Source organism: Artemia sp. Qi Xiang Cuo, chromosome 9, assembly GCF_049724085.1.
Source record: "Artemia sp. Qi Xiang Cuo chromosome 9, ASM4972408v1, whole genome shotgun sequence".
NCBI classification, from domain to species: Eukaryota; Metazoa; Arthropoda; class Branchiopoda; order Anostraca; family Artemiidae; genus Artemia; species Artemia sp. Qi Xiang Cuo.
In genome coordinates, this window is record NC_142802.1 from 35,847,506 (window position 1) to 35,868,386 (window position 20,881).

A 20,881-nucleotide genomic window follows, 5' to 3' on the forward strand; every position below is an offset into this window, starting at 1 on the left:
TTTTGAAATTGACGGTCACATTCCGCTGGTGCTTCACGACTCAGTCAAAGGTTTTGTTTTTCCCTGTATCAATCGACCAGTGACCAGGGACTCGCTGAGCCCCTTCAATCGATCATTGGTTGAGGATATGGGGATGCATTGGACCCCCTCTAAACAAAAGCTGATTGCTGATTTGGACCCTAAGGAGAATGTCGTTGTTCACCATGTGCTTTTGCACTGGATGGTGAACAATGGTTTCAAAATCACTAAAATACATAGGGTCTTGCAGTTCAATCAGAAACCATATTTGAAAACGTTTATCGATACTTTTGTCGATAAACGCTCTAGGGCAAACTCAAAGGTAGAGAAGGAATTGTACAAACTCATCCTAAATTCAGCGTTTGGCAAAATGTGTGAAAGCGTACGTAATAGATCTCGCTGCGACGTCGTGACTGACCCTCTAGAGTGTGCACGAATTATTGCCGATCCCAATTTTACATCGTTCACGAGCATAGAGGCTAGCAAGGTTCTTCTACACAGGAAAAAGCGAAATATGGTACTGAACAAGAATATAGCAGGCGGCAGTTCAGTACTAGAAATTTCAAAAAGCTCATGTTGTCGTTCTTTTACAATGTGTGCAAGGTGCAATGGCCATGGGGGGGGGAGGTTCAAGTTTACTTTGGAGATACAGATTCTCTGCTGTTAAAGGTAAATAGGACTGAAGATATATTGGGTGATTTAGAAAAGAGAGATCACACCAGCTCAGGGATGGATTTCACCAACTGGAATCCATCACCCTATCCCGAGTTGGTGAAACGTCAGGCCCCCAACCATCTATCAATGTTGAAATCAGAGACGGGGACTAATCTGATATCCGGGGGGTATTCCCGGGCCCTAAAGTTTATTGCGTTAAAACACATAATGGGGATGAAAAGCAGGCGTGTAAAGGGGTGCCTACACACTTTTTAAAGAGCAATTTCAACTTGAGCATGTACAGAGACTTTGCAGAAAGTAGCCCAGTGCCGAGAGAAAAAGTTCTTGTAATTTACTCTCTACAGTATAGAAATTATACTGTGAGAGTGGAAAAAAATGCAATGTCATGTATATCTGACAAAGTCTATGTGCTCGAGAATGGTGTGAGTGTCCTGCCTCATGGCCACTACCGTATTTCAGACCGAGTTGAATGCATAGACTATCGCAATCAACTTGGTCTGGATAAACTAACCTAATCTGACTAACCAACTAACCATCACCAACCTTTCATAAATTAACTAACCACCATCACCACCAACACTGACCCAACTAACTAACCAAACCACTAACCTGTAGCAGTGAAGACAACTATTGTATTGTTTTTCCACCGTGGCTCCCGGGGGGTGGGGGGGCCATTCCCACGGCCGGCTCCCGGGGAGGGGGGGACCCCGCCTTTAAATTCACTGTAATGTTCAACTGTGCTAGTTCATGTTCCAAGGGTTTTTTGTTGTTGTACAGAAAAGTGTTGATGTTGTTGTACAGAAATGTGTTTAAAGACAATAAGTGTTCTTGCTGTTGATGGACAAAAGTGTTGTTGTTGTACAGAAAAGTGTTTAAAGACAATAAGTGTTATTGCTGTTGATGGACAAAAAGTGTTTTTATTTATATTGTACATAAAGTGTTATCATTTTTCATATTAAACAAATATTTGTTTTCATATTGCCGAAATAAATGCTGCCATGAAATATTGTTTTTTGTTGTTCTTGAATAGATAGATCAATGGGAAAATTATTGCTACTACTTATTCATTGGACACATATGATTTACAGTTAGTTTTAGTCCGACTGTTGTCAACAGCATGTATCAATTTAAAACACCATTCAGATAATTTTTGTGTGGTCCCTCAATGTCGGGGAAAACAACACTTTTAACTAAAATAATTCAAAATTGCGATAAAATGTTTTTGGAAAAACCGAAAAAATCTACTATTGCTATAATATTTGGCAGGAGTCCTATTATCAAATAAGAGCTATTGACTCAGCCATACCAATACAATTCATACGGGGACTTGATGTTTTCAATAGTATTGAATCGAACTCGTGGCTGATTATTGATGATTTGGCTGAATCCATTGAACAGTTCTCAGGAATTGCTACAACTGTTCACTGTTCTCCCCCACCATGAACACATTTCCATAACCCTAGTTCTACACAATCTGTTTCATCAGAGCAAATGTATGCGAACCCTTGATTTGAATTGCACTATCTATATTATCTATCGAGTCGTGCGTGATTGTAGCAAGCTCATAAAACTCAAAAAAAAAAAATAACCCCGCCCCCCAAAAATTCTTTTTTCAGCGTACACTCAGGCGACTAATAAGCCCTATGGTTACATTTTGCTAGAACTTAATCTGAGCATGCCCAAGGATTTACGTGTAGTCACCGAAATTTTTGACTACGTAATTACAGTATATATTCCAGTGAACAGTAGAAAAAACATTAAATTGCAGTCGTGACACTGAAATAGCTACACGATAACGACATTTAATTTCCGCTTAAAGCCCTTCTAAATTATAGCTCAGAACGGTTATAATTGAGTGTGGGGTCAAAGTAGATTTCATTAATCTAATATCTTAAATTTTTTTAAATTTGACTGCGGGAATTGTTAAACTGCCAGAAGGTTTTAAAAAACAGAAAAAGAAACATCGTTCCACTGTATGTGCCTTGGTTTTTAAAAAAACGGGAAAAAAAATTAAAAAAAACAGCTCCTTCAAGCAGGCGGTAGCTTCTTCACACTCTTACTGCCAATAATTGCAGGACATGTAAACAGTTTTCTCTAGAGAATGGCTAAACCCTATAAATTGACACCATTTGAACTTGTCCTCTCGCCCGTCGAACATTTTGAAGACAATCTAAGCAAATGCATTAATGATGAGAATATTGCCGATGACAAAAACTGCTTTTACTTCAAGATGCATTGCGACGTGTGGACAAACATAAACCTTATCGTGAGAGACCCACCACCGTCGCCGATCCCTCTAAACAGGAAACATCTCCTCAAGATTCTGCACAATCAAAGGAGAAGGAATTGAATTCAATTGCATCGAAAATGGGAAACCTATTGCCAGTGACCTATCGAGAACAGAGTAAAAGAGTATTATCTTATCTCATTTCGGAAACTGGTGAACAAGTTCAGTTCGCCAACACAGGGAAATGAATTATAATTCAGGGGAAAAGTTATAATCTATTAGATTAAATTTGTGATATGGTTACGAATCGTAAAGGACTTTTATCATTTGACAATAATCTATACACCTTTCTAAATGTATAAAACTTTCCCAGAAGTCTTATTGGCAATAAGCAAATTCTTAAGAAACTAAGAGAATATAGTCCTCCCACAAGAGCAGCACCATTTAAAAAAGAAGAAGATTCAATATTTGAAAATACTAGCATCACTGATTTTACAACACCTGTGGCTGCTAGTCAAAAGCGAAGACGAACTGATTCACCCACCAGTGTGCAAAAGGGGAGTGGACATTACACTACGTGTTTGCGTACAAAATGGATGAAGCTCTGAAAGGTGTCTATGAAAATATTGGTGAAGCGGGAAGTTTAAGTTCTCCCAAAACGCTTTCTAAAGTTGTCTCCGGCACCACATTGAAAAATGCAGAGGAGTATCTAGAAAATGAACCGAGTTACACACTACATCGGAATCAAAGGCTTCGTGGCAAACAATATCGACAAACTAAAGCCTTTTTCCCTCTGCATATAATGCAAATGGATCTTTTAACTTTAGACGCAGTTCAACGGCGTCACAATGCACCCTACAAATATATTCTGGTGGCAATCAGTGTCTTTAGTCGCTATTCCTATGCCATTCCATTACGGTCAAAGAGAGGTGTTGAAGTTGCTCAAAGCATCGAAAGTATTCTTGAACTGGATTCCTATAGAAAAATTCAATTAGATCTCGGTAGTGAATTTGTTAATCCACATGTGTAAGAGGTTCTATTGAAATATAATTCAGCACTTTATCATAGACACAGCCCGATAACGGCTGCATCGGCTGAACGATTAATAAGAACGATTCGTCTATTAATTTCAAGATATTGTACTCTGAAAAACACATCTGCTTTTATTCATGATTTAGATAAAATCCTGCAGATATACAACCATGGACCACATCGATCTCTGTCCAACTCTAGCCCTCGGGATGTTCATTACAGTGAAAATACATTTGATGCTTTTCTAAAGCAATACTCCAATGGCACTGAGAAGAAAAAGAGGATGAAATTCAATGTTGGTGATACTGTTCGAATTAATAGAACCACCAGTATTTTTGAAAAGGGGAATTATTTATGGAGCACTGAACTTTATAAAGTGTCAAAAATTCTAGACACCGAGCCCACGACATATCGACTACGAGACACCAAAGATGATGAGATTCTCGGCGGTTTTTATGAATATGAACTGTAAAAAGTTAGAAACACTAGCGAAATTTATCAAATTGAAAAGATATTAAAGAGTCGTACTAGTAGGGGCAAGAAACAGTTGCTTGTTCGTTGGCTAGGATACAACTCGGATTTTGATTCTTGTGTCAGTGGTGAAAATATTAACAATGCCCAATGATTTCTATGTGACCGTCATGTCCAATGTTTCTGATCCTCTCTAAAATGATCTGAATAAAATAAGTGATTTTTGGACGAAAATCTCCCCCCCCCCATTAAATTTGACGGAAAGTATGAAGTGGCTCTTGTCTATTGTATTCTTAAAAATACCTATGACATCATGAGAAAGGATCGTGAATGTGAAATGAAAGTTAGACCCCATTATTGGTCACTCTTTAGTGATCAACATGATGATTGACCACTCTTTAACGATCAAGAAAAATTTCAAAAGATCAATTCGTCTGAATAACCATATGTTCTATTACCCTCCGAGGAACTCACATTTGAAAATGATTTATATCGTACTATCATTATAAGAATTTACGATTGTAAGGAAGAAGTTATTCATTTCATCTATTCAAAGGATGAGGGCAAAATCTACATTAGTTCACCTATTGCCAATGAAAAGATTATTCTCAATGATAACCTAAAGGATGTTCTTGGCTTTAAGCCCAATATAATCAACGGTAAAAGTGCCGGAAACACTAATTTCATTTTTGCTGACTACCCGCCTGCCTTCTCCACGGACACTTGTATATTTCTCTACGCCTCATTTGTGGAAACATCTCGGGTTGGTAATTCAAATGTTCCCCTCCTACGAGTTCTTGAACGAAAAACCAATCGAGAACATATTCACCACTACAATATAAAGCATCTTCAATATATTCCCGTAAACACTTCCTATTTGGAACTCTGTCAGTTAACACTAAGAACTGAATTGGGCGATCCCATAGCAATTTCAAAAGGTTTGGCTGTGATTACATGTCATTTTCGTCCCATCGTTCAACAGCAAGATGTCTAATAGAAAAGTGGCATTCACTTGTCCTGATATTGACTGCTATGTTAATACTCTTGGTCCGAGACAACAGGGCAATGGAATGGACTATTACAAAGGTCGCTCGTCAATGTCTGGCTACGGTCTTGGCAGTTGGTTTGCTAAGCTCTTTCGCTCTTCGCTAACTCTGGCTATAAAATATCACTTACCAATTGTAACGGACTGTGAATGCTCTGAACTATCTAATTGGAGTCCTGACAAGGATTTAAAAAAAAATTGCTACATAAAATCTTAGGTCCAGCATATGAACCTTGAGTGAAAGACTGAAACAGAACGAAAAAGGCTTAAAAAGGTCGAGAAACAATACAGCATTCATCAGTCTCCACCCAGGTCAGAAACGAAAGACATCATCCCTTTTGTCAAAGAAAAAAAGGAAAAAGCCGACACGTAGTGTAACCAGAAGGCCCAGGAAGAAAATTGTTAGATCGAAACTAGATTTCTTCTCCTAAAATGTCCTACCTGCCACATAAGGATTCTCAACCTTCAATCACCGCCTCATTGAATCTATTCAATGCTGAAAATGTTGATGTGAGTGTCAAGCATGGATACTATGAACAATTTTACCTCAACAACCCCTCTCTAATAATATCCACTTTCAAATTTATTCCAATGAAGACTACTTTATGGACATGTCTTCAACATTTATAGATTTGCAAATGAAAGTCCGGAAATCCGATAATACAATGCCAATTTGAGCCGATGGGATATTCTATGAAAATTGTATATTACACAATTTATTTCGTCAAATTAGTGTGTAGATCAATGGCACACTGTTGAGCAAAAGCAACAATCTATCGAATTATACGACCTATATACAATTCCTGCTGATGTCACTCAAGTTATACAATGAATTGAGGGGTACTTCCAGTGTATATGACTATACTACTGATACTGAGTGTATATATGCGATTAAAAATGCTACAACTAGTGAATTACATCTAGTTGGAAAAATATATCATGAAATATTTAATATACCCCAATGGCTACGCCCCAATGTTAAAGTGGATATAAAAATGACGCTTGCACCATCAAATTTCATATTGAGAAAAGAACTTGCAGCCAATGTCGATGTAAGTCTCTTCCTCACCTCGGCAATACTCCATGTACGCAAACAGGAGGTTATGAGCTCTGTTGCAGTGGCAGTGGAAAAACTGAGAGCCAATGGATATAGTATTAAACTACTTGCTACCCATAAATCACCAATCAACGTCATATTGCCATGGGCTCACGCACCTTCACCGATTCATCCTTTATCAGTGGCGAAATTCCATCAAAACTCGCTTTGGCATTTGTAAAAAGCGCCAGTGCAATAGGATTGTGGACTGAATGCCCACATAAATTCGAGATGTTTGGACTTTCATCTCTTGTGTGCAAAGTAAACGGCCTCCCACTCTACAATCTATCCTTTGATAAATCCTATAGAACATTGTATGAGCTGACCATGCAAACCCTAGATCATGATTCGCAACTATTTGAAAATGGTATAACCGAAGAAATGATTGCCAAAACACATGGTATCATTGTATTGTATTTGCCTGGCACACAAGATATGAGCATACTACGTACGGGGAATGTGCGTCTTGAGTGTAAATTTGCCGACCCATTGGCTGAGAGTATTGCACTAATCTCACTAAATCAATATGAAACCTATTCGGAAATCACTCCCGAAGGCAGTGTTCTACTAGACTTGGCGCCATGAACACCAATCAAATAATCAATGTATGTAATATGGATCCACACATTTCCCAGCACAAATCCTATTGTCTACCCTTGGATTTTCTTGGAGAAATTTAAAGTGTCAACAATATCTTTATCATTGTTAATAGCAGTCCATCGACTCTGCTGACGGATCATTGGCTGTGCATCTATCAAACAATGAAAACGATTGAATTTTTTGATCCTCTTGGTCTACCCTATACATTCTACACACCCCACATCAGCAACTATATTGAGAGCAGTGGGAAAACTATTATTCAAAATCGGAAGAGGGTGCAGGATCTAACGACTAAAAGCTGTGGCTTCCGAGCACTACTATATTTTGTGTTCCGATGTCGCGGCTATACTTAGAAGCAGTTTCTCCACATTTATGGTGACAATCCACGTCTGAACGACTTTCTAGTGGAAAATATCCTCTCAGACCTATACAGTATTGATTTCAGTGCCCTAAGAGTAAAGTGCTTAAAAAATGTTGGTGAATTCGTTTATTATTAAAATGTAAATATACAACAATGTCTCTAAACCTTCACTTTTAGATTTCTTTATCGGTGTATATGCAAATGTCGTAAACCACTAATGCTGGTAAATCATTTGGATTTACTGTATATTGATCTTGATTGACGGCAAAGTCAGGGTCACATTTTCTGCAGTACAATGTAACTTCACTCTTGTCATATCTCCTTGTATAGTCAATGATACTATTTGCATTCATATTATGAAATTCACGAGTTTCAATCTGTCTATTTGAAGCAATATCACATACAGTGTTTTCAAGTGGTGAATCACACTCGGTAACTGCCAAACAAAAATCACTTGGTTTATAGTCATAGTAGCCAGTGTCGTCACAGCGATGACTTATAAATTTAATAGTCTTGTCACTTCAACAGTTGAATCGTAGACCATATTCCTCTTCCCAGAATAATTTAAATTCACGACGATACCAATTTCGTAAAAATAAACTAAAATCACATTTAGGATTCTTTCCAATCAAAGCAGGGTAAGTATTCTTCAATTGTTCACATTTTTCACAGTGACAATTGGAGCATATGTGTCCTCTAAGGTGAGATCCAAAAATTTCTTCAAGACATGAATTACATCCTCTAATATGCAGTGCATAGTCGCCATTTAATTTAAAAAGATTACAAAATTTACACTTTTCACTATATTCACCGATAATTGTACAAATCTCACATTGAGTCCAACTGCCAAGAGTGTACATGCACAATGGACATGTATAGAACATTTTTGGTTTCCGATGTCAACTTTCTCACAGCTAGAACGAAACTGATCGTCCTCGCACATAAATTCAATGAGGGGGAAGGGGAGAGGAGTAACTCTGTGACGTTACCTCTTTCGAATGGTGGAGCCATCTATATTGAATCGATTGGCAAAAGTGTATCCACAATATGATTCTGTTTTGTTTCAATTAATATATCAATAAGTTGACTATAAGCATTTGAATCACATTTTAAAAGTTCCATACAATAGTCCAATGGGGGAGAATCAGTTTTCAATATATTTTCAAGGGTTTCCCGAGAGAATATCCTGCATTGAAGAGATAACTCGAGAAAATCATCATCCAAAATCAAATGTTTTTCCATAAACACTAGATTTGATCTAATTCTCTCTTTCTCAAATTTATTCATTTTTCAGCCCTTTCACTCTGACTGCTAACTCTAGACTGACCCTGATTCAACAGCTCTAACCAAAAAATCATGTACAATTAGCGATAGAGTTTATTGTCTTCGATATGTTTCACCAATGCACCTAAAACCCATTGAAGTCTATTGACATGTGCTATATCTACTTTTGTAGCGAAACATAATTGATCTTCCATTTTAAATTTGCTCAAGGTTAACACGTATCCTGAATATACTGCTTCTCATCCCAGACAAAGCCGTGATCCTTTCGTGATTTCCACTGCAATGTTTGGTGCTCTTGTATTATTGCCATCAGCTCCACTATCAACTTCTAAGAGGGTAAACATTCCACTCGCCATCAACACGAATATAGATCCAAATGACTAAAGTCAAAACTGTTCTTCTCACTCTTTTGAATTCTATTCACAGACTAATAAAACTATAGCAAAAACCCTTTCCTTATATTCCCTCCGCCGCAAATATGTAACGGCTCGCTGATTTGCTGAGAAGGACCCACGTGATCTAACTGTTTCCTATTTCTGGAAACTCAAAACATTTGCCTCGAGCATACACTTACAACAACAACAAATACTGTTTCCTATTTCTGGATCATAACATTTGCGTCGAGCATGCACTTACAACAACAAATACTGTTTCCTATTCCTCGATCATAACATTCTCCCCTAGCGGGCAATTGGCCAAAAACAACAACAACAAATACTGTTTCCTAATTCTGGATCATAACATTCTCCCCTAGCGGGCACTTGGCCAAAAACACCCCTGGAGAAAGAGGTCATTGACCGATTACGCAATCATTCTCCCTAATGACTCTATGCCCATATTAGGTGCCCCCGTGGGACCTCCTGAGGCATCTCTACTTGAACCATACTTGACCACTGTCTTCACTATTAGCTACCAACATTCTAAGCTTTATTCGCAGACTTATCTTCCTATTCTTCCAAACTTTTTTCAATTGTGAAAAAATACTCTGGGCCTTTGTTATTCCAATTCTAACGTCTTCACTGCAACCACTATCCTTAATAATAATAATATTACCTGGGTAACTGAAGCTGTCCAGTTGATCGATCTTTTCATTACCCAGTATCACCTCTCCACCTTCACTTATTCCTAGTCTTAGTGACTTAGTCTTCTCTATATTAACTTTAAGCCTATTCTTGCACCCTGAGCTCGCAAAACCTTTAAAAGTTCATTCATTTTGTAAACTTTTCATCTAAGAGGCTTAAATCATCAGCACAATCTAGGTCTAGAAGATTTTTACTTCCCCATTTGATTCCGTGTTCTCTTATTGCCATTGCTGTGCTCCTTAGGATAAAGTTCATCAAAATGATACATATAATAAATGGGGATAGAACGCAACCCTGCTTAACTCTTGATTTAATAGGAAACGAGCTAATAACCTGGTAAATGGTAAATAACCAGCTAATAACCAGCTAATTGTAACCGGGGTTTTTCGAATATGGTGGTTTTGAGGTTAGAGACAAATTACTGAAATTTGTGAAAACGGTTTTGAAAAAGGGGAAGTACCTAGCGATCTTAGGAAATCTCTAATTAAAGCCCTCCACGAGAGAGGTGATAAAGATTCGAGTGTGGTTATTATAGAGGCATTAGCCTGGTTTCTGTAGGAACAAAATTACTTAGCAGGATGATACTTTTTTAGACTTAGAGATGCTGTAGATTAATTTTTAAGAGAAGAACAGTGCAGTTTTAGGAAGAGTAGAGGATCCGTCGACCAAATTTTCACTCATATATTAATAATTGAGAAGTACCTGATTCATCTAACGCCTTTAGTCCTTAGTTTTATAGACTATGAGAAAGCGTGCGATTCAAGAAGAGCTTAGAATTCGGCTGATAGAAGAGCTTAGAACCTAGCATGATTTAAAAACTATCAGAAATTAAATAAAAAACACGTTTTTTGAACTGAAAGGAATGAGTAGCATTAATACTTAAGACGAACAGAAATTATTACGCATATGGGGGGGGGGTGGCCTCTCCTCAATGCTAACTCTTTACGCTAATAGTTTTTAGAACTTTTAAAACAACCTATTATTCTAGTTAAACGGCCCTTGTGTTTCAGGAGTCATTCTTAAACGATTGGAACAAAAAGTCAAACTTTAGCGTAAAGAACAAGGTATTAAGGAGGGGGCATCCCCCTCATATATTTTATAATTTCTGTTCGTTTTAATTTTTAATGCTGCTCCTTATTTTCAGTTGAAGAAACTTTTTATTTCTTTTTATTTTATTAGATTTATAAATTAGCTGTTGTGAATATAAATGCAGATATGAAACACGCACGCACACACACACAAAAAAAAAAAAAAAAATAGCGAGATTCGTAATATAATACATGCATAATAATAACTCAAGAAACCTGATATATTCCGAATTCGCGTTTTTACACTGAAGCTTAATAGCCTGGTAATGGAAGGGATTTACAAACTGGCGATACATTTTGAACTTCCAGATTCCCTTAACCGAATAATCCTTCTTGAATGCTCCAGTGAGGTAAATCGACACCTGGTTAGAGGACTTCATCTGAGACTCTTTTCAACAAGTACAAGCACTAACCTCGTTCTTAGGAGCTTTCTCTCATTCTGCCATCGTTTATCAAGGATACAAGACAGTCACGTAGGCACACGGCCCCTGAGATTCCCTGCAAAATGAAACATGTATCTGACAAACTGTTTTGATAGGGTTGCTTATCCATTTGGAAGAGTTTCATTGAGGGAACGATTCCCTCTACGAGATCTGTTTACTCCTTGAAATGAAGATTGAACAACGAATATATTGAACGCGGAGATTTGTTTTTAAAAGTTCCATTAAATATGTTAAGTTTTAAAAACAACTGTAAGGTAGTCTTTAAGCTCATTCCTTTTCGATCTCCTTTTTTGACAGCATGGATCTTAGTTAATAAATCCCTTTTGCAGTTCTTTATCTGCAAGCTACCGAAACAAATTCTTCGGAAGTATTTCGGTTATTCACGGTTGTTTAGCTAAATTGAATTCTATTCGATAAGTTTGTTGTAAATTTGCTCGTAGGTGCAAAGCTTACCTGTCAAGAGTTGACTTCACGCAGCGATTTCTCGCCTTGTGTCAATTCAACTGTGTGGGGTAGACACTCTTGGTGATATATGATGATCGTATAAGAAAGTAAAGGAATGTTTTGGTTGAAATTTCGCCCTTCACTGTAATATGCTCTTGAAAGTTTGGAATTTTTAAAGTAATTTTTTATCTTTTGGAAATTTATGACGTGGAAAAGAAGACAAATTTATTCAGACTTGAATATTAAGCTTTGTCCATATTTTTCTGGTTTCTAGCCGATTGACAATTTTGGTCACAACTTGTGACAGTGGAACTACTGTGATTAGTTGGTAGCTTCTTTTTGTAAATTGGCTTTGAGTAGAAGCATTATACGGCATCGTTATAAATTAATACAATCCCATTCTATGAGAATTAATTTTGCATTCCTGTACCGTTTACCTGAAATCCAAGCTCAGGGGATTCTCTATGTCATTTCGGGTCCGCATCCCTTCGAGTCTTATTGTATTACCTTATTCCTCTTTAAAATAGATTATTATGCAATTTTTGCTATTATGTTACTTTATAAATGCAACGCATTCTGTATTTGCATTGAAAGTAAACTGAAGTTTTTACAAATGAAAGTAAAGATCGACGTTGAAACTCAGTTAGCATAAAATATCCTATATATGAGAGGCTGGCGCATCCTTTATTCATGGCTGTCTACCATAAAAATTTAACCAGTTCTTTCCCGGAAGCATTTTCAAAATGCAACAGATACAATCTCTTGGTAGTCGAAAGTGTTTTACGTACCGATTGCCTTTCAAAGCATTTTAACTAAAACTTTTACTGTTTAAAGCTTATCAAAGGTAACCCTGTAGCATTATCGCAGGCAATGGCCTTTGGTTGTTTTAGTAAAGAGCTACAGGCCTCCCAAGTCTTAGTTTTTCCGACCACCTTGTATGAGAGGTTTGGCCTTATAAGCATGGGAGGGGCTAACTCAATTAAAATGAAAATTTGTGCCCATTTTCAAGGTCGAAAGTGACTGGACAGCAATATCTCTTGTGCCTCTTTTTGATATCTGCCCCCTCCCCCCTGTGACCCTCAGGATACTGTAGTAGAACTTTCAGATAATCAATTTTCTTAGAATAGTCGGAAGGTTCAATAGATATGTCTTCAGGGAGGATTTGAACCCCAAAGCCCATAGGGCAGATTCCCTAAACTATAGAAGCTGCTATCCGTTTATAGATTGATTTTTTTGTTAAAAGAGGGAGCCATGTTTGATCTTGGATGTCCAATTGGCTCGGAACTTTCGTGGATGGTTGCCTGAGCCAAGAATAACACATATTTTGCTGGGATGGGAGGAAGTTAATGGGTCTGGAAATGGGCGAGCAAGTATGTTTTCTCTGATCAGCATGACACTTACATTTGTAAGTCCTTGGGCTAAGAGGCACCAAATATACAAAAATTGTGTTTTTGGTAATAGGGCTGGAATAAAGGACAAAAGATGTATTCCCGATCTGCTCGACACTTACATCCTAATACCCGTGGACTACGGGATCCCCAGTGCCGAATTAAAAATAGAAAACATATTAGTTCCCCAAAACGGGGCCCGATAAAGGGCAAAAAGGGTACAATAATGGGTACAATAATACGAAGACCACTCTTTGGCTGCTAATTTTAGTAAATTGTAGAGTGTAGGTGGCATTTAGATTTTTGTAATGTTTAAAAGTAGTTTTTTTTTTGTTAATGTTAGTGCCACTGAGAGGAGAGGAGGTGGGATTTAAAAAAAAAGAAAAAAAAATAAAGGGCAAAAAAGTGCAAAAAACTTGTTTTTCTGAACATCTTGAACTTTAAGCTAAAAGTCGGGCCAAGGGGAGCCTAATGCCTAAAATCTATTTTAGTTTGCGGCAAGGTCTTTCCAAAAATTGGTCCAAGAAAGGGCCAAAAAAATTTCTGATCGTTTCAAAACTTATATTCTTAAGTTTTTACACCAAGAGGATCCCAATGCAAAAATGAAGATAGATGAGAAAGACATTGAATTATCCCCCTGAAAAAGGACCGATTTTTTTTTATTTCTGAATGGCTAGAAATATGCAACCTTAAGTTATGGGGAAAGGGGATCTTAATGTGTAAAAAAAACAACAGATGAATAAATAAAAATAATAAATAGATAAATAAATAATAGAAAATAGATACAAAATGGAACAGGACACTGAGTTTATTTGAAAAATAGCTAAAAACTTTGGTTTTTGAATTGCATGACTGATATATGAAATCCCTCGGGCCAAGGGGGTCCCAATTCATAAAAAAAATATAAAAAAAATATTGCACCACCCAAAAAACTAGGCCCGAAAATGAGCCAAAAAAAAAATCTACGAAATATCACAAGGCTTTTTTTAATTCAACCGATGATCTTAGAATACTGAAAAATGACTCTTTCGTACGGAAACTCTATTGTCTTTGTATGAGTTGGAAGTGATTGAGGAAGGGGATTAACAACGCCCATCAATTTCTTTTTTGTCCTGCGGTGCAATTATGGTAAAATTTGATGTACAATTGAATGTCAAAATACTTATTCCAATGAGAGAGAAAGAGAAATACAAAACTATGATTTTGTAGGCAAACTCCCTGAACTAAACTCAATAGATATAAAAAAAAAGAACAGACATTGAATTGAAAAGTAAGCTCTTTTGTAAATGAAATTAAACTTCAATAGTAAAGCTAAAAAAAAAAAGATAATTATCCTCCGTACGAGCTGAGGGGCTGCCATCTCCTCGACTCTTTACACAACGTCTTACTATTTTCCCCATTGCTTCAAGAACAAATGATATAGCACAAAAGTAATATGATAAAACAGTGCCTTTTTAGAAATACCTCGGGAACGAAAGAGCTTATTTATTCACGTTTGCTTAAAAAAAAAAATCCGCCAAAAATAAGGACGTTAACTGACGTTTTATTTTAGAGGGTTGGCTGCGATTTGGTTGTTGGAAGCAACAAAACCATTGATGGATGTGGTGTTTGCGGTGGTAATGGGACTATTTGTTCTACTTCAAATGGGTATAAATGGCAGAAAAAGACTGTTGGAAGGTGTTCAGCTGCATGTGGTACAGGTGAGCTCTACTGTTGTTAATTATTTTATTTTTAATAGAAGAACATCGAATTATCAGAACAGAGTTATGTTTCTTACAATAAACGGGATTCAGTCATAACCTCGGGAAAACTAGGGTTGAATATTGATCTCATCGTTACATGGTTTGACATTTCTTATTTCCAATCGTGCCAAGGGACCCTTAGACGTTGACAATCAATTCAGCAGCACGAATTGCCATTGGCAGTGGACGAACAATTTAAATGACAAATTGATTCATTCCTAACAAGCTAGAACAAGATGCACTACCAATTGGTTATGAGGCATCAAGAACCTGGTGAAAGTTAAAGTAAATCAAATTGACTTCTTAAAAATCATTTGGAATCCAAATAAGGTTTTGACGATTTTTTTAGATATTAATCTTATTTCTAAGAATTTAGTTTTGAATATGCCCTGCTAAATATTAATGAAGTGCTTTGACACTAATAAAAATGGAAATTTTTCTGATCAGCTTGTACGTCTCACTCACACTACACTAAAAACTGCACATTCTGATTTTTGATTTTTTTTTTTTCTTCGCTTTCTTTTGTCCTTCTAGTGGTGCTACGGTTATCAATCGTATATTGTATTGCCAAAGATATTAAACTCTCCACTTTGATATGAAAAGAACAATTGACATAACTGAGAAGCTCCTTCGAAAGAGCTACGCTTTAAAAATCTGGTCCTGAAACCATAGTAGCAAACTGTTTTCCCCTTGTTGAAAACTTAATGTAAGATAAAACAATATTTATCCATAAATTAAGCAGAAAAACAACTGTGTGACACTTATCCCCACAAAGACTTCATGTCCTGTAAAGGAAGGGAAGACATAGTGTTATTTAAACACTAACTAAACAAAAAAAAGAGACAGGATTACAAGATCATTCAGCAAAATAAACCCGACAATTTCCATCTGCTAATATAACAATATATTCCTCATTTTTCTTTCTTGATTTATGCCAAATGCATTATCATAACAGCTTTTGTCATGGACAAGCATCTGTGTTTACCTCAATTGTACACGCACTCGCTCACATCGCTAGAGAGGGTAGTCTCTTTCAGAAAGAGTACAATGATACTATTAAGTGATGTTTATTGACTGGCACAATAGCGAATCTGTTTCCGTAACTGGGATTATAAGGGATTGCAGTCGATCGATTGTGTCTTATATTGACTATATGGTCTTACTCATGGTGGGGAGCGAGGAGGAAAACTTAATTTATAATATATGAATATAATAAAAACCTAGAAAAGGTACATTACGGAAAAAGAACCTTCTACTGAACATATTTTATGAGCTCTGTAGATGGTATTCCCAGAATTTTTCAATGGTTTTTTTTTTTTTTTTTTAGTAAACGTAATTTTTCGTAATAAGGTAAAAGCTCAATTATGTGAACCAATAGTTTGTTTGCATATTTCAAAAGGCGGGAATATAATGAGTTCCAAGATCATAGTTCACAGGTAAGGTCTTACTTTGCAGTATATTCCACACATAAAGCCATATTTCACACACACACAACTTAGCTTTCTCTAACATAGTGTTTTTCAGAGAGCGGCAATGCTGCCAAGGTTCATGGCAAGATAAATCTGGAAAAACAATGCAAACAAAAAAGTAAATTTGATTTTTGAAATCAGATTTACTTCATTTGGCATTGTTCAGTCAAGTCGTAGTCATTTTAAGGCCCAAAGACTATTTTACAACATAGGGACCAAAAGCGGCAGATCCAGGGGGGCGCCCCCCTAACGTAGTCTAAAGTGGTGTAATTTACCTAATTAACGCAGGGTTGCGTTATTTAAACTTGCTCCTTACAAAATTTTATCGGATCAACCTATTTTGCGCTCCCCCCCCCCTAAACAAAATCCTGTATTTCGTTTCTACCGCCCCTAGGGACTAATCTCCTCAGTCTCTCGATAACATACACATACAAATATGACCACGAGTTTTTATGTCTTCCGATAAATCAAGTTAAATCTTTTTGATCTGTCGGTTTGTTTTTTTCTTTCAAAAAATTAAAATATATAATGGTTCACATTCCTCTTTTTGCTTTCGCTAGGTCGTCACAAGAGTGGAAATTATATGTTGATCAGTCCCAGCTATAGCCTTTCTTTGCATGTTTGTTTTTCTGCGGAAACAATATATAATAACTGTTTGAAATTTTATTCCCAGGAAATCTTTTTTTTATAACTTCTAAGTGGCAGGAACAAGCTTCTGACAGTAAAAAGAAGAAGAATATAAAGATTGATTACTTTCGGTTTAACGCCCCCTATCATTAATCATCATATGATTAAAAAAGTGCTTCTAAAATTTTAATTGAATGGTCTTCATTTGGGCTTTAGCTTTTTTATCCCAATGTTCCGCTTGTATCCTTCCCAAAACCAAAATCAAGATAATAATATTGTATAAAAGATATTGCCGTTGAATTAAAGGAATGTTTTAAGTTAGCCAAATTGCAAACGTTGTTTTTTGTGAAAAAAGTAAACAATATTTTAATGAAAACAGATCTTGGCCTGAGGCATGCTATTTGGAATGCTGTAAATTCAGGAAAAAAAACATCATCCCTTTGGTAGGATTGAGGATACAAATATACAAATACGTTAATAGCAAAAACACAATGCACTAGATCTCAGGTGCCCAGGCTCCGTGAAGTATTGCAGCCACTTTGAGCCATGGGTCGCATTGTAGAGCCACACAAACGAAAATCTATATCAGTTTGGTTCCTAATCCTCTAAAGGCTAAGCGAAATTCCTAGCTGCTAATGCCATCGAATTTTTATTGAGACCCTATAGATTTTCCTTTTTATGACAGTAACTTACAAGAATGTAGCCCATTCCTCACAGGGGCCAAATTAATCACGGATGAAGCTTAATCGGTTACAGATGTGGTAAAACTGAGGATAGACATCCGTGAGGAATGTCAGTGCTTCTGTACGTCTCTGCATCTGAGGAACGGCACCAGCTATTGCCAACAACATTAGCATTTGATAGTTTTTTTTTAATGCTTTCCATAAGCATGTCTAAAAATTAGGATGATGAAACAGATGTTGACACCCCCTCGCCTTCCAGAGAGGTGGGATCAGTTTCAAACCGTTAAAAGGATGCTAGTTCTTAGTTCCGACTAAGTTAGGTTGGGATCTGACAGTTTCTTCCAAGAAATGTACCTATGACACGAATTTAATGACACCTCCTTCCTGATCTCTCCCTTCCACTGAGGCCGAATCGATTAGGACTCCGAGGGGGCATAGCTTAGACAATAACTGTTTTTTATGGCTATGTTTGGTTGATTAAGTCACGAGTTTGGTCGATAACCAGATAATATAACGTGTACATCCCTAACTCTGCCCCCCTCCTCAAAGAGGTCATGTTGATCCTGGACTCCTGAAAAATCCCAAGAAATTTGCTTTTACTTATAATTAAGTTTGGTAGAGATTAAACAACCGTTTTTGTTCATATCCCAATAACTAGAATTTATCCCCCTCCTCTCAATTGCCGATTGTGGTAGGACCAGCCCTGGATCTCGAGCAAGCACAAGTAGGACACTGGGCTTTCTTTCCATCACTTTTTATTTATGTCTGGTGAACCATTCTTATGGTGTCATGATAATAAGAAAGGAAACCATCCCAAACAAAAGCCACTCCTTAACAGAGGTTTGATCGGATCCTGATGCCGAAAAAGCATAATTAAGATCTTGGGTCTTACTCTTTGCAAGGTTTCGTTACAATCCAACAGCCCAGTGCAGTAAAATAATTTAGGCGACCCCCTTTACATTCTAAAGGTTGGATCGGTCATGGACTCCTTTAAAGCTGAACTTTAACTTGGACTTTTAGCTGGACTCCTTTATAGCACAGCCATTGAAATCAAAAGCAACCGACTTCTGCTCGTCTTTGGTTTAATGCAGCTCTTTGCTTTCGTTGAAAAACTTCTTTTTTGGAAAAAACCTTTTTTGCATTAATATTAACGATAAGGGCAGCTGTTAGGCTGTTTCTGCGGATGAATCAGCAGAGGAAGGTTTGGCTAAAGTTAGTTGTGATAACCCTGATACTCCGAGGAGAACAGTGGGACGACCATCGTATAAAACCTACCAAACACGTTATACTCGGATTAAAAGCTGTATGCAATACTGGGGATACATTGTATAACGTAACCAGAACCAGCTACTGAAATAACATAATTTTTTCTGCAGTACAGAATGGTATCTCATTTACATAATTCATACCTGAGCAAGAATATCAAGATATATTCAACCTCCAGAAGTCATTTGGTTCAAGCATTAAAGGCTCCTAACTCAGGATATGAATATTCAGATAAAACCAGATGATAATAATAAGAATATTTTTTATAAGGATTGAATATTAGAATATATTTAACCTTTCACAAGTCGATTGATTCGTTAGACTTAGCTTCACTTCTTTGGCTGTTGTCGCTATAATAAATAAGTACCAAATGAGGAGTGCGGCTAATATAGAATATTGTTTGGTATTGGAGCATGGCTAAAGTTGAAACAAATAAAGTCGTAGACGCCGAGAAAAGAACTTTAATATAGAAGTACAGAACAATCGTCAAAAATTCAGTACGATTCTTAGAAATTAAGTAGTGAGATGGCTATGATTTGAACCAACATGGACCCTAATCACCATGGACTCCAACCACAAAGGACCCCAACCGTCAAGGACCCCAAGCTCCAAGACCCCAATACCCTCTCCCCTAAACTTTAGTGTCCCTCCCCCCATTTTTATACTTTTTTGGGAGTTTATTTTATTTTTAACTTTTTTTGAACTTTTATTTTTGTTTTTTATATTTTTTTACGTAGATAATTTTGGACACCACACTTTCCATGACGATAAAATAAAAAGTTCAAAATAGGGATAAAATCCTTTTTAATAGACAGTGTATAAAAAATTCACAAAAAATACCAGATATTTCGGTCACATATACAGTGACCGTCATCAGTAGTAAAACCAGACCCCGGCGTCACGCTGGCGGATCGACCGAACGCCGCCGACAAGAGGCTATGTCGAATGCCGCCGAAATGTCGAAATGTCGCAGCGGCGGCGTGCCGCAGGCGCACTGCCGCTGGCAAAGGCGGTGGCGTTCGGTCGACTTTAAATTAATTTTGCGGCAATTGTTTATTGCGTCAACCGCAAAGTCGGAGCTTTTCATTCTCGTGTAGTTTAGTATTTCGATTTTCCTGATTAGAAATGAAGCACGGCATGCACTATCCCCGAATTTTCGAGTACTTCCCCGGAAATCCATCCATCACCCCGAAAAAAAACTTGGTTCCCCAAATCCCCGAAAATCACGCAATCACGGTGCCACCCCTAGCGTTTTATCACCAGTGACTTTCCCTGCCAAATATTACTTTGCATACCATAATTCTTCACTACTCCCTGGTTCGTTAATTTTCGTCTCTTGTTACTTTGCATAAAAACAGGCAGGTGCAATATGCAATTGCTTTGCAAATATTGCAATATACACAGTTCTTCATATGTTGACAAAAAAAAGTATCGTCTTCATGAAATGAGTTTGAATCATTTCGAATCCAGTTTCCCACTTGCATTTCCTTACATTATTTGTAGTCAAGAATTTTATTTTTAAGTGGAATAGAAATATAGAACGCAACACTCACTACAGTTTGATTTTGAAATTGATAGCATAAAGATCGTTTCTAGAGCTGAATTGTAAGTTTGCGGATTTTTCTTTTGCGGTTTATAGATAAGATTTTCTTAATGTTTGATACTCAATTGTTGAACGCTTGATAGATTAAAGAAAATACAATCTTCTGTCTGAAAAATATTTTACCCCCACCCCCCCCCCCCAAAAAAAACCTTCTATTGAGACAAAATTTAGCTATAGACTACTCTGTACAAGGTTGGGTAATTAAAGATTGAAACGGAATTTAGCCCAAAAATAGTA

The 20,881-nt window shown here is 37.0% G+C and overlaps 1 protein-coding gene and 1 long non-coding RNA gene across 4 annotated transcripts in view; one reads left to right on the forward strand and one right to left on the reverse strand.

Moving 5' to 3' along the window:
• The window catches only part of LOC148948608 (protein madd-4-like), a 511,292-nt gene that overhangs the window by 153,543 nt on the left and 336,868 nt on the right, over nucleotides 1-20,881 (forward strand). For all 3 annotated transcript variants that reach the window (XM_089094504.1, XM_089094505.1, XM_089094503.1), the window contains exon 5: nucleotides 14,807-14,954. In XM_089094504.1, the coding sequence (XP_088950630.1) occupies nucleotides 14,807-14,954 (148 nt within the window). The remainder of the gene's footprint in view (nucleotides 1-14,806; nucleotides 14,955-20,881) is intronic.
• Nucleotides 1-20,881, reverse strand: part of LOC148948609 (uncharacterized) — a 90,432-nt gene that overhangs the window by 59,310 nt on the left and 10,241 nt on the right. The window contains exon 2 of the long non-coding RNA XR_016142228.1: nucleotides 11,393-11,477. This is a non-coding gene — a long non-coding RNA (uncharacterized LOC148948609). The remainder of the gene's footprint in view (nucleotides 1-11,392; nucleotides 11,478-20,881) is intronic.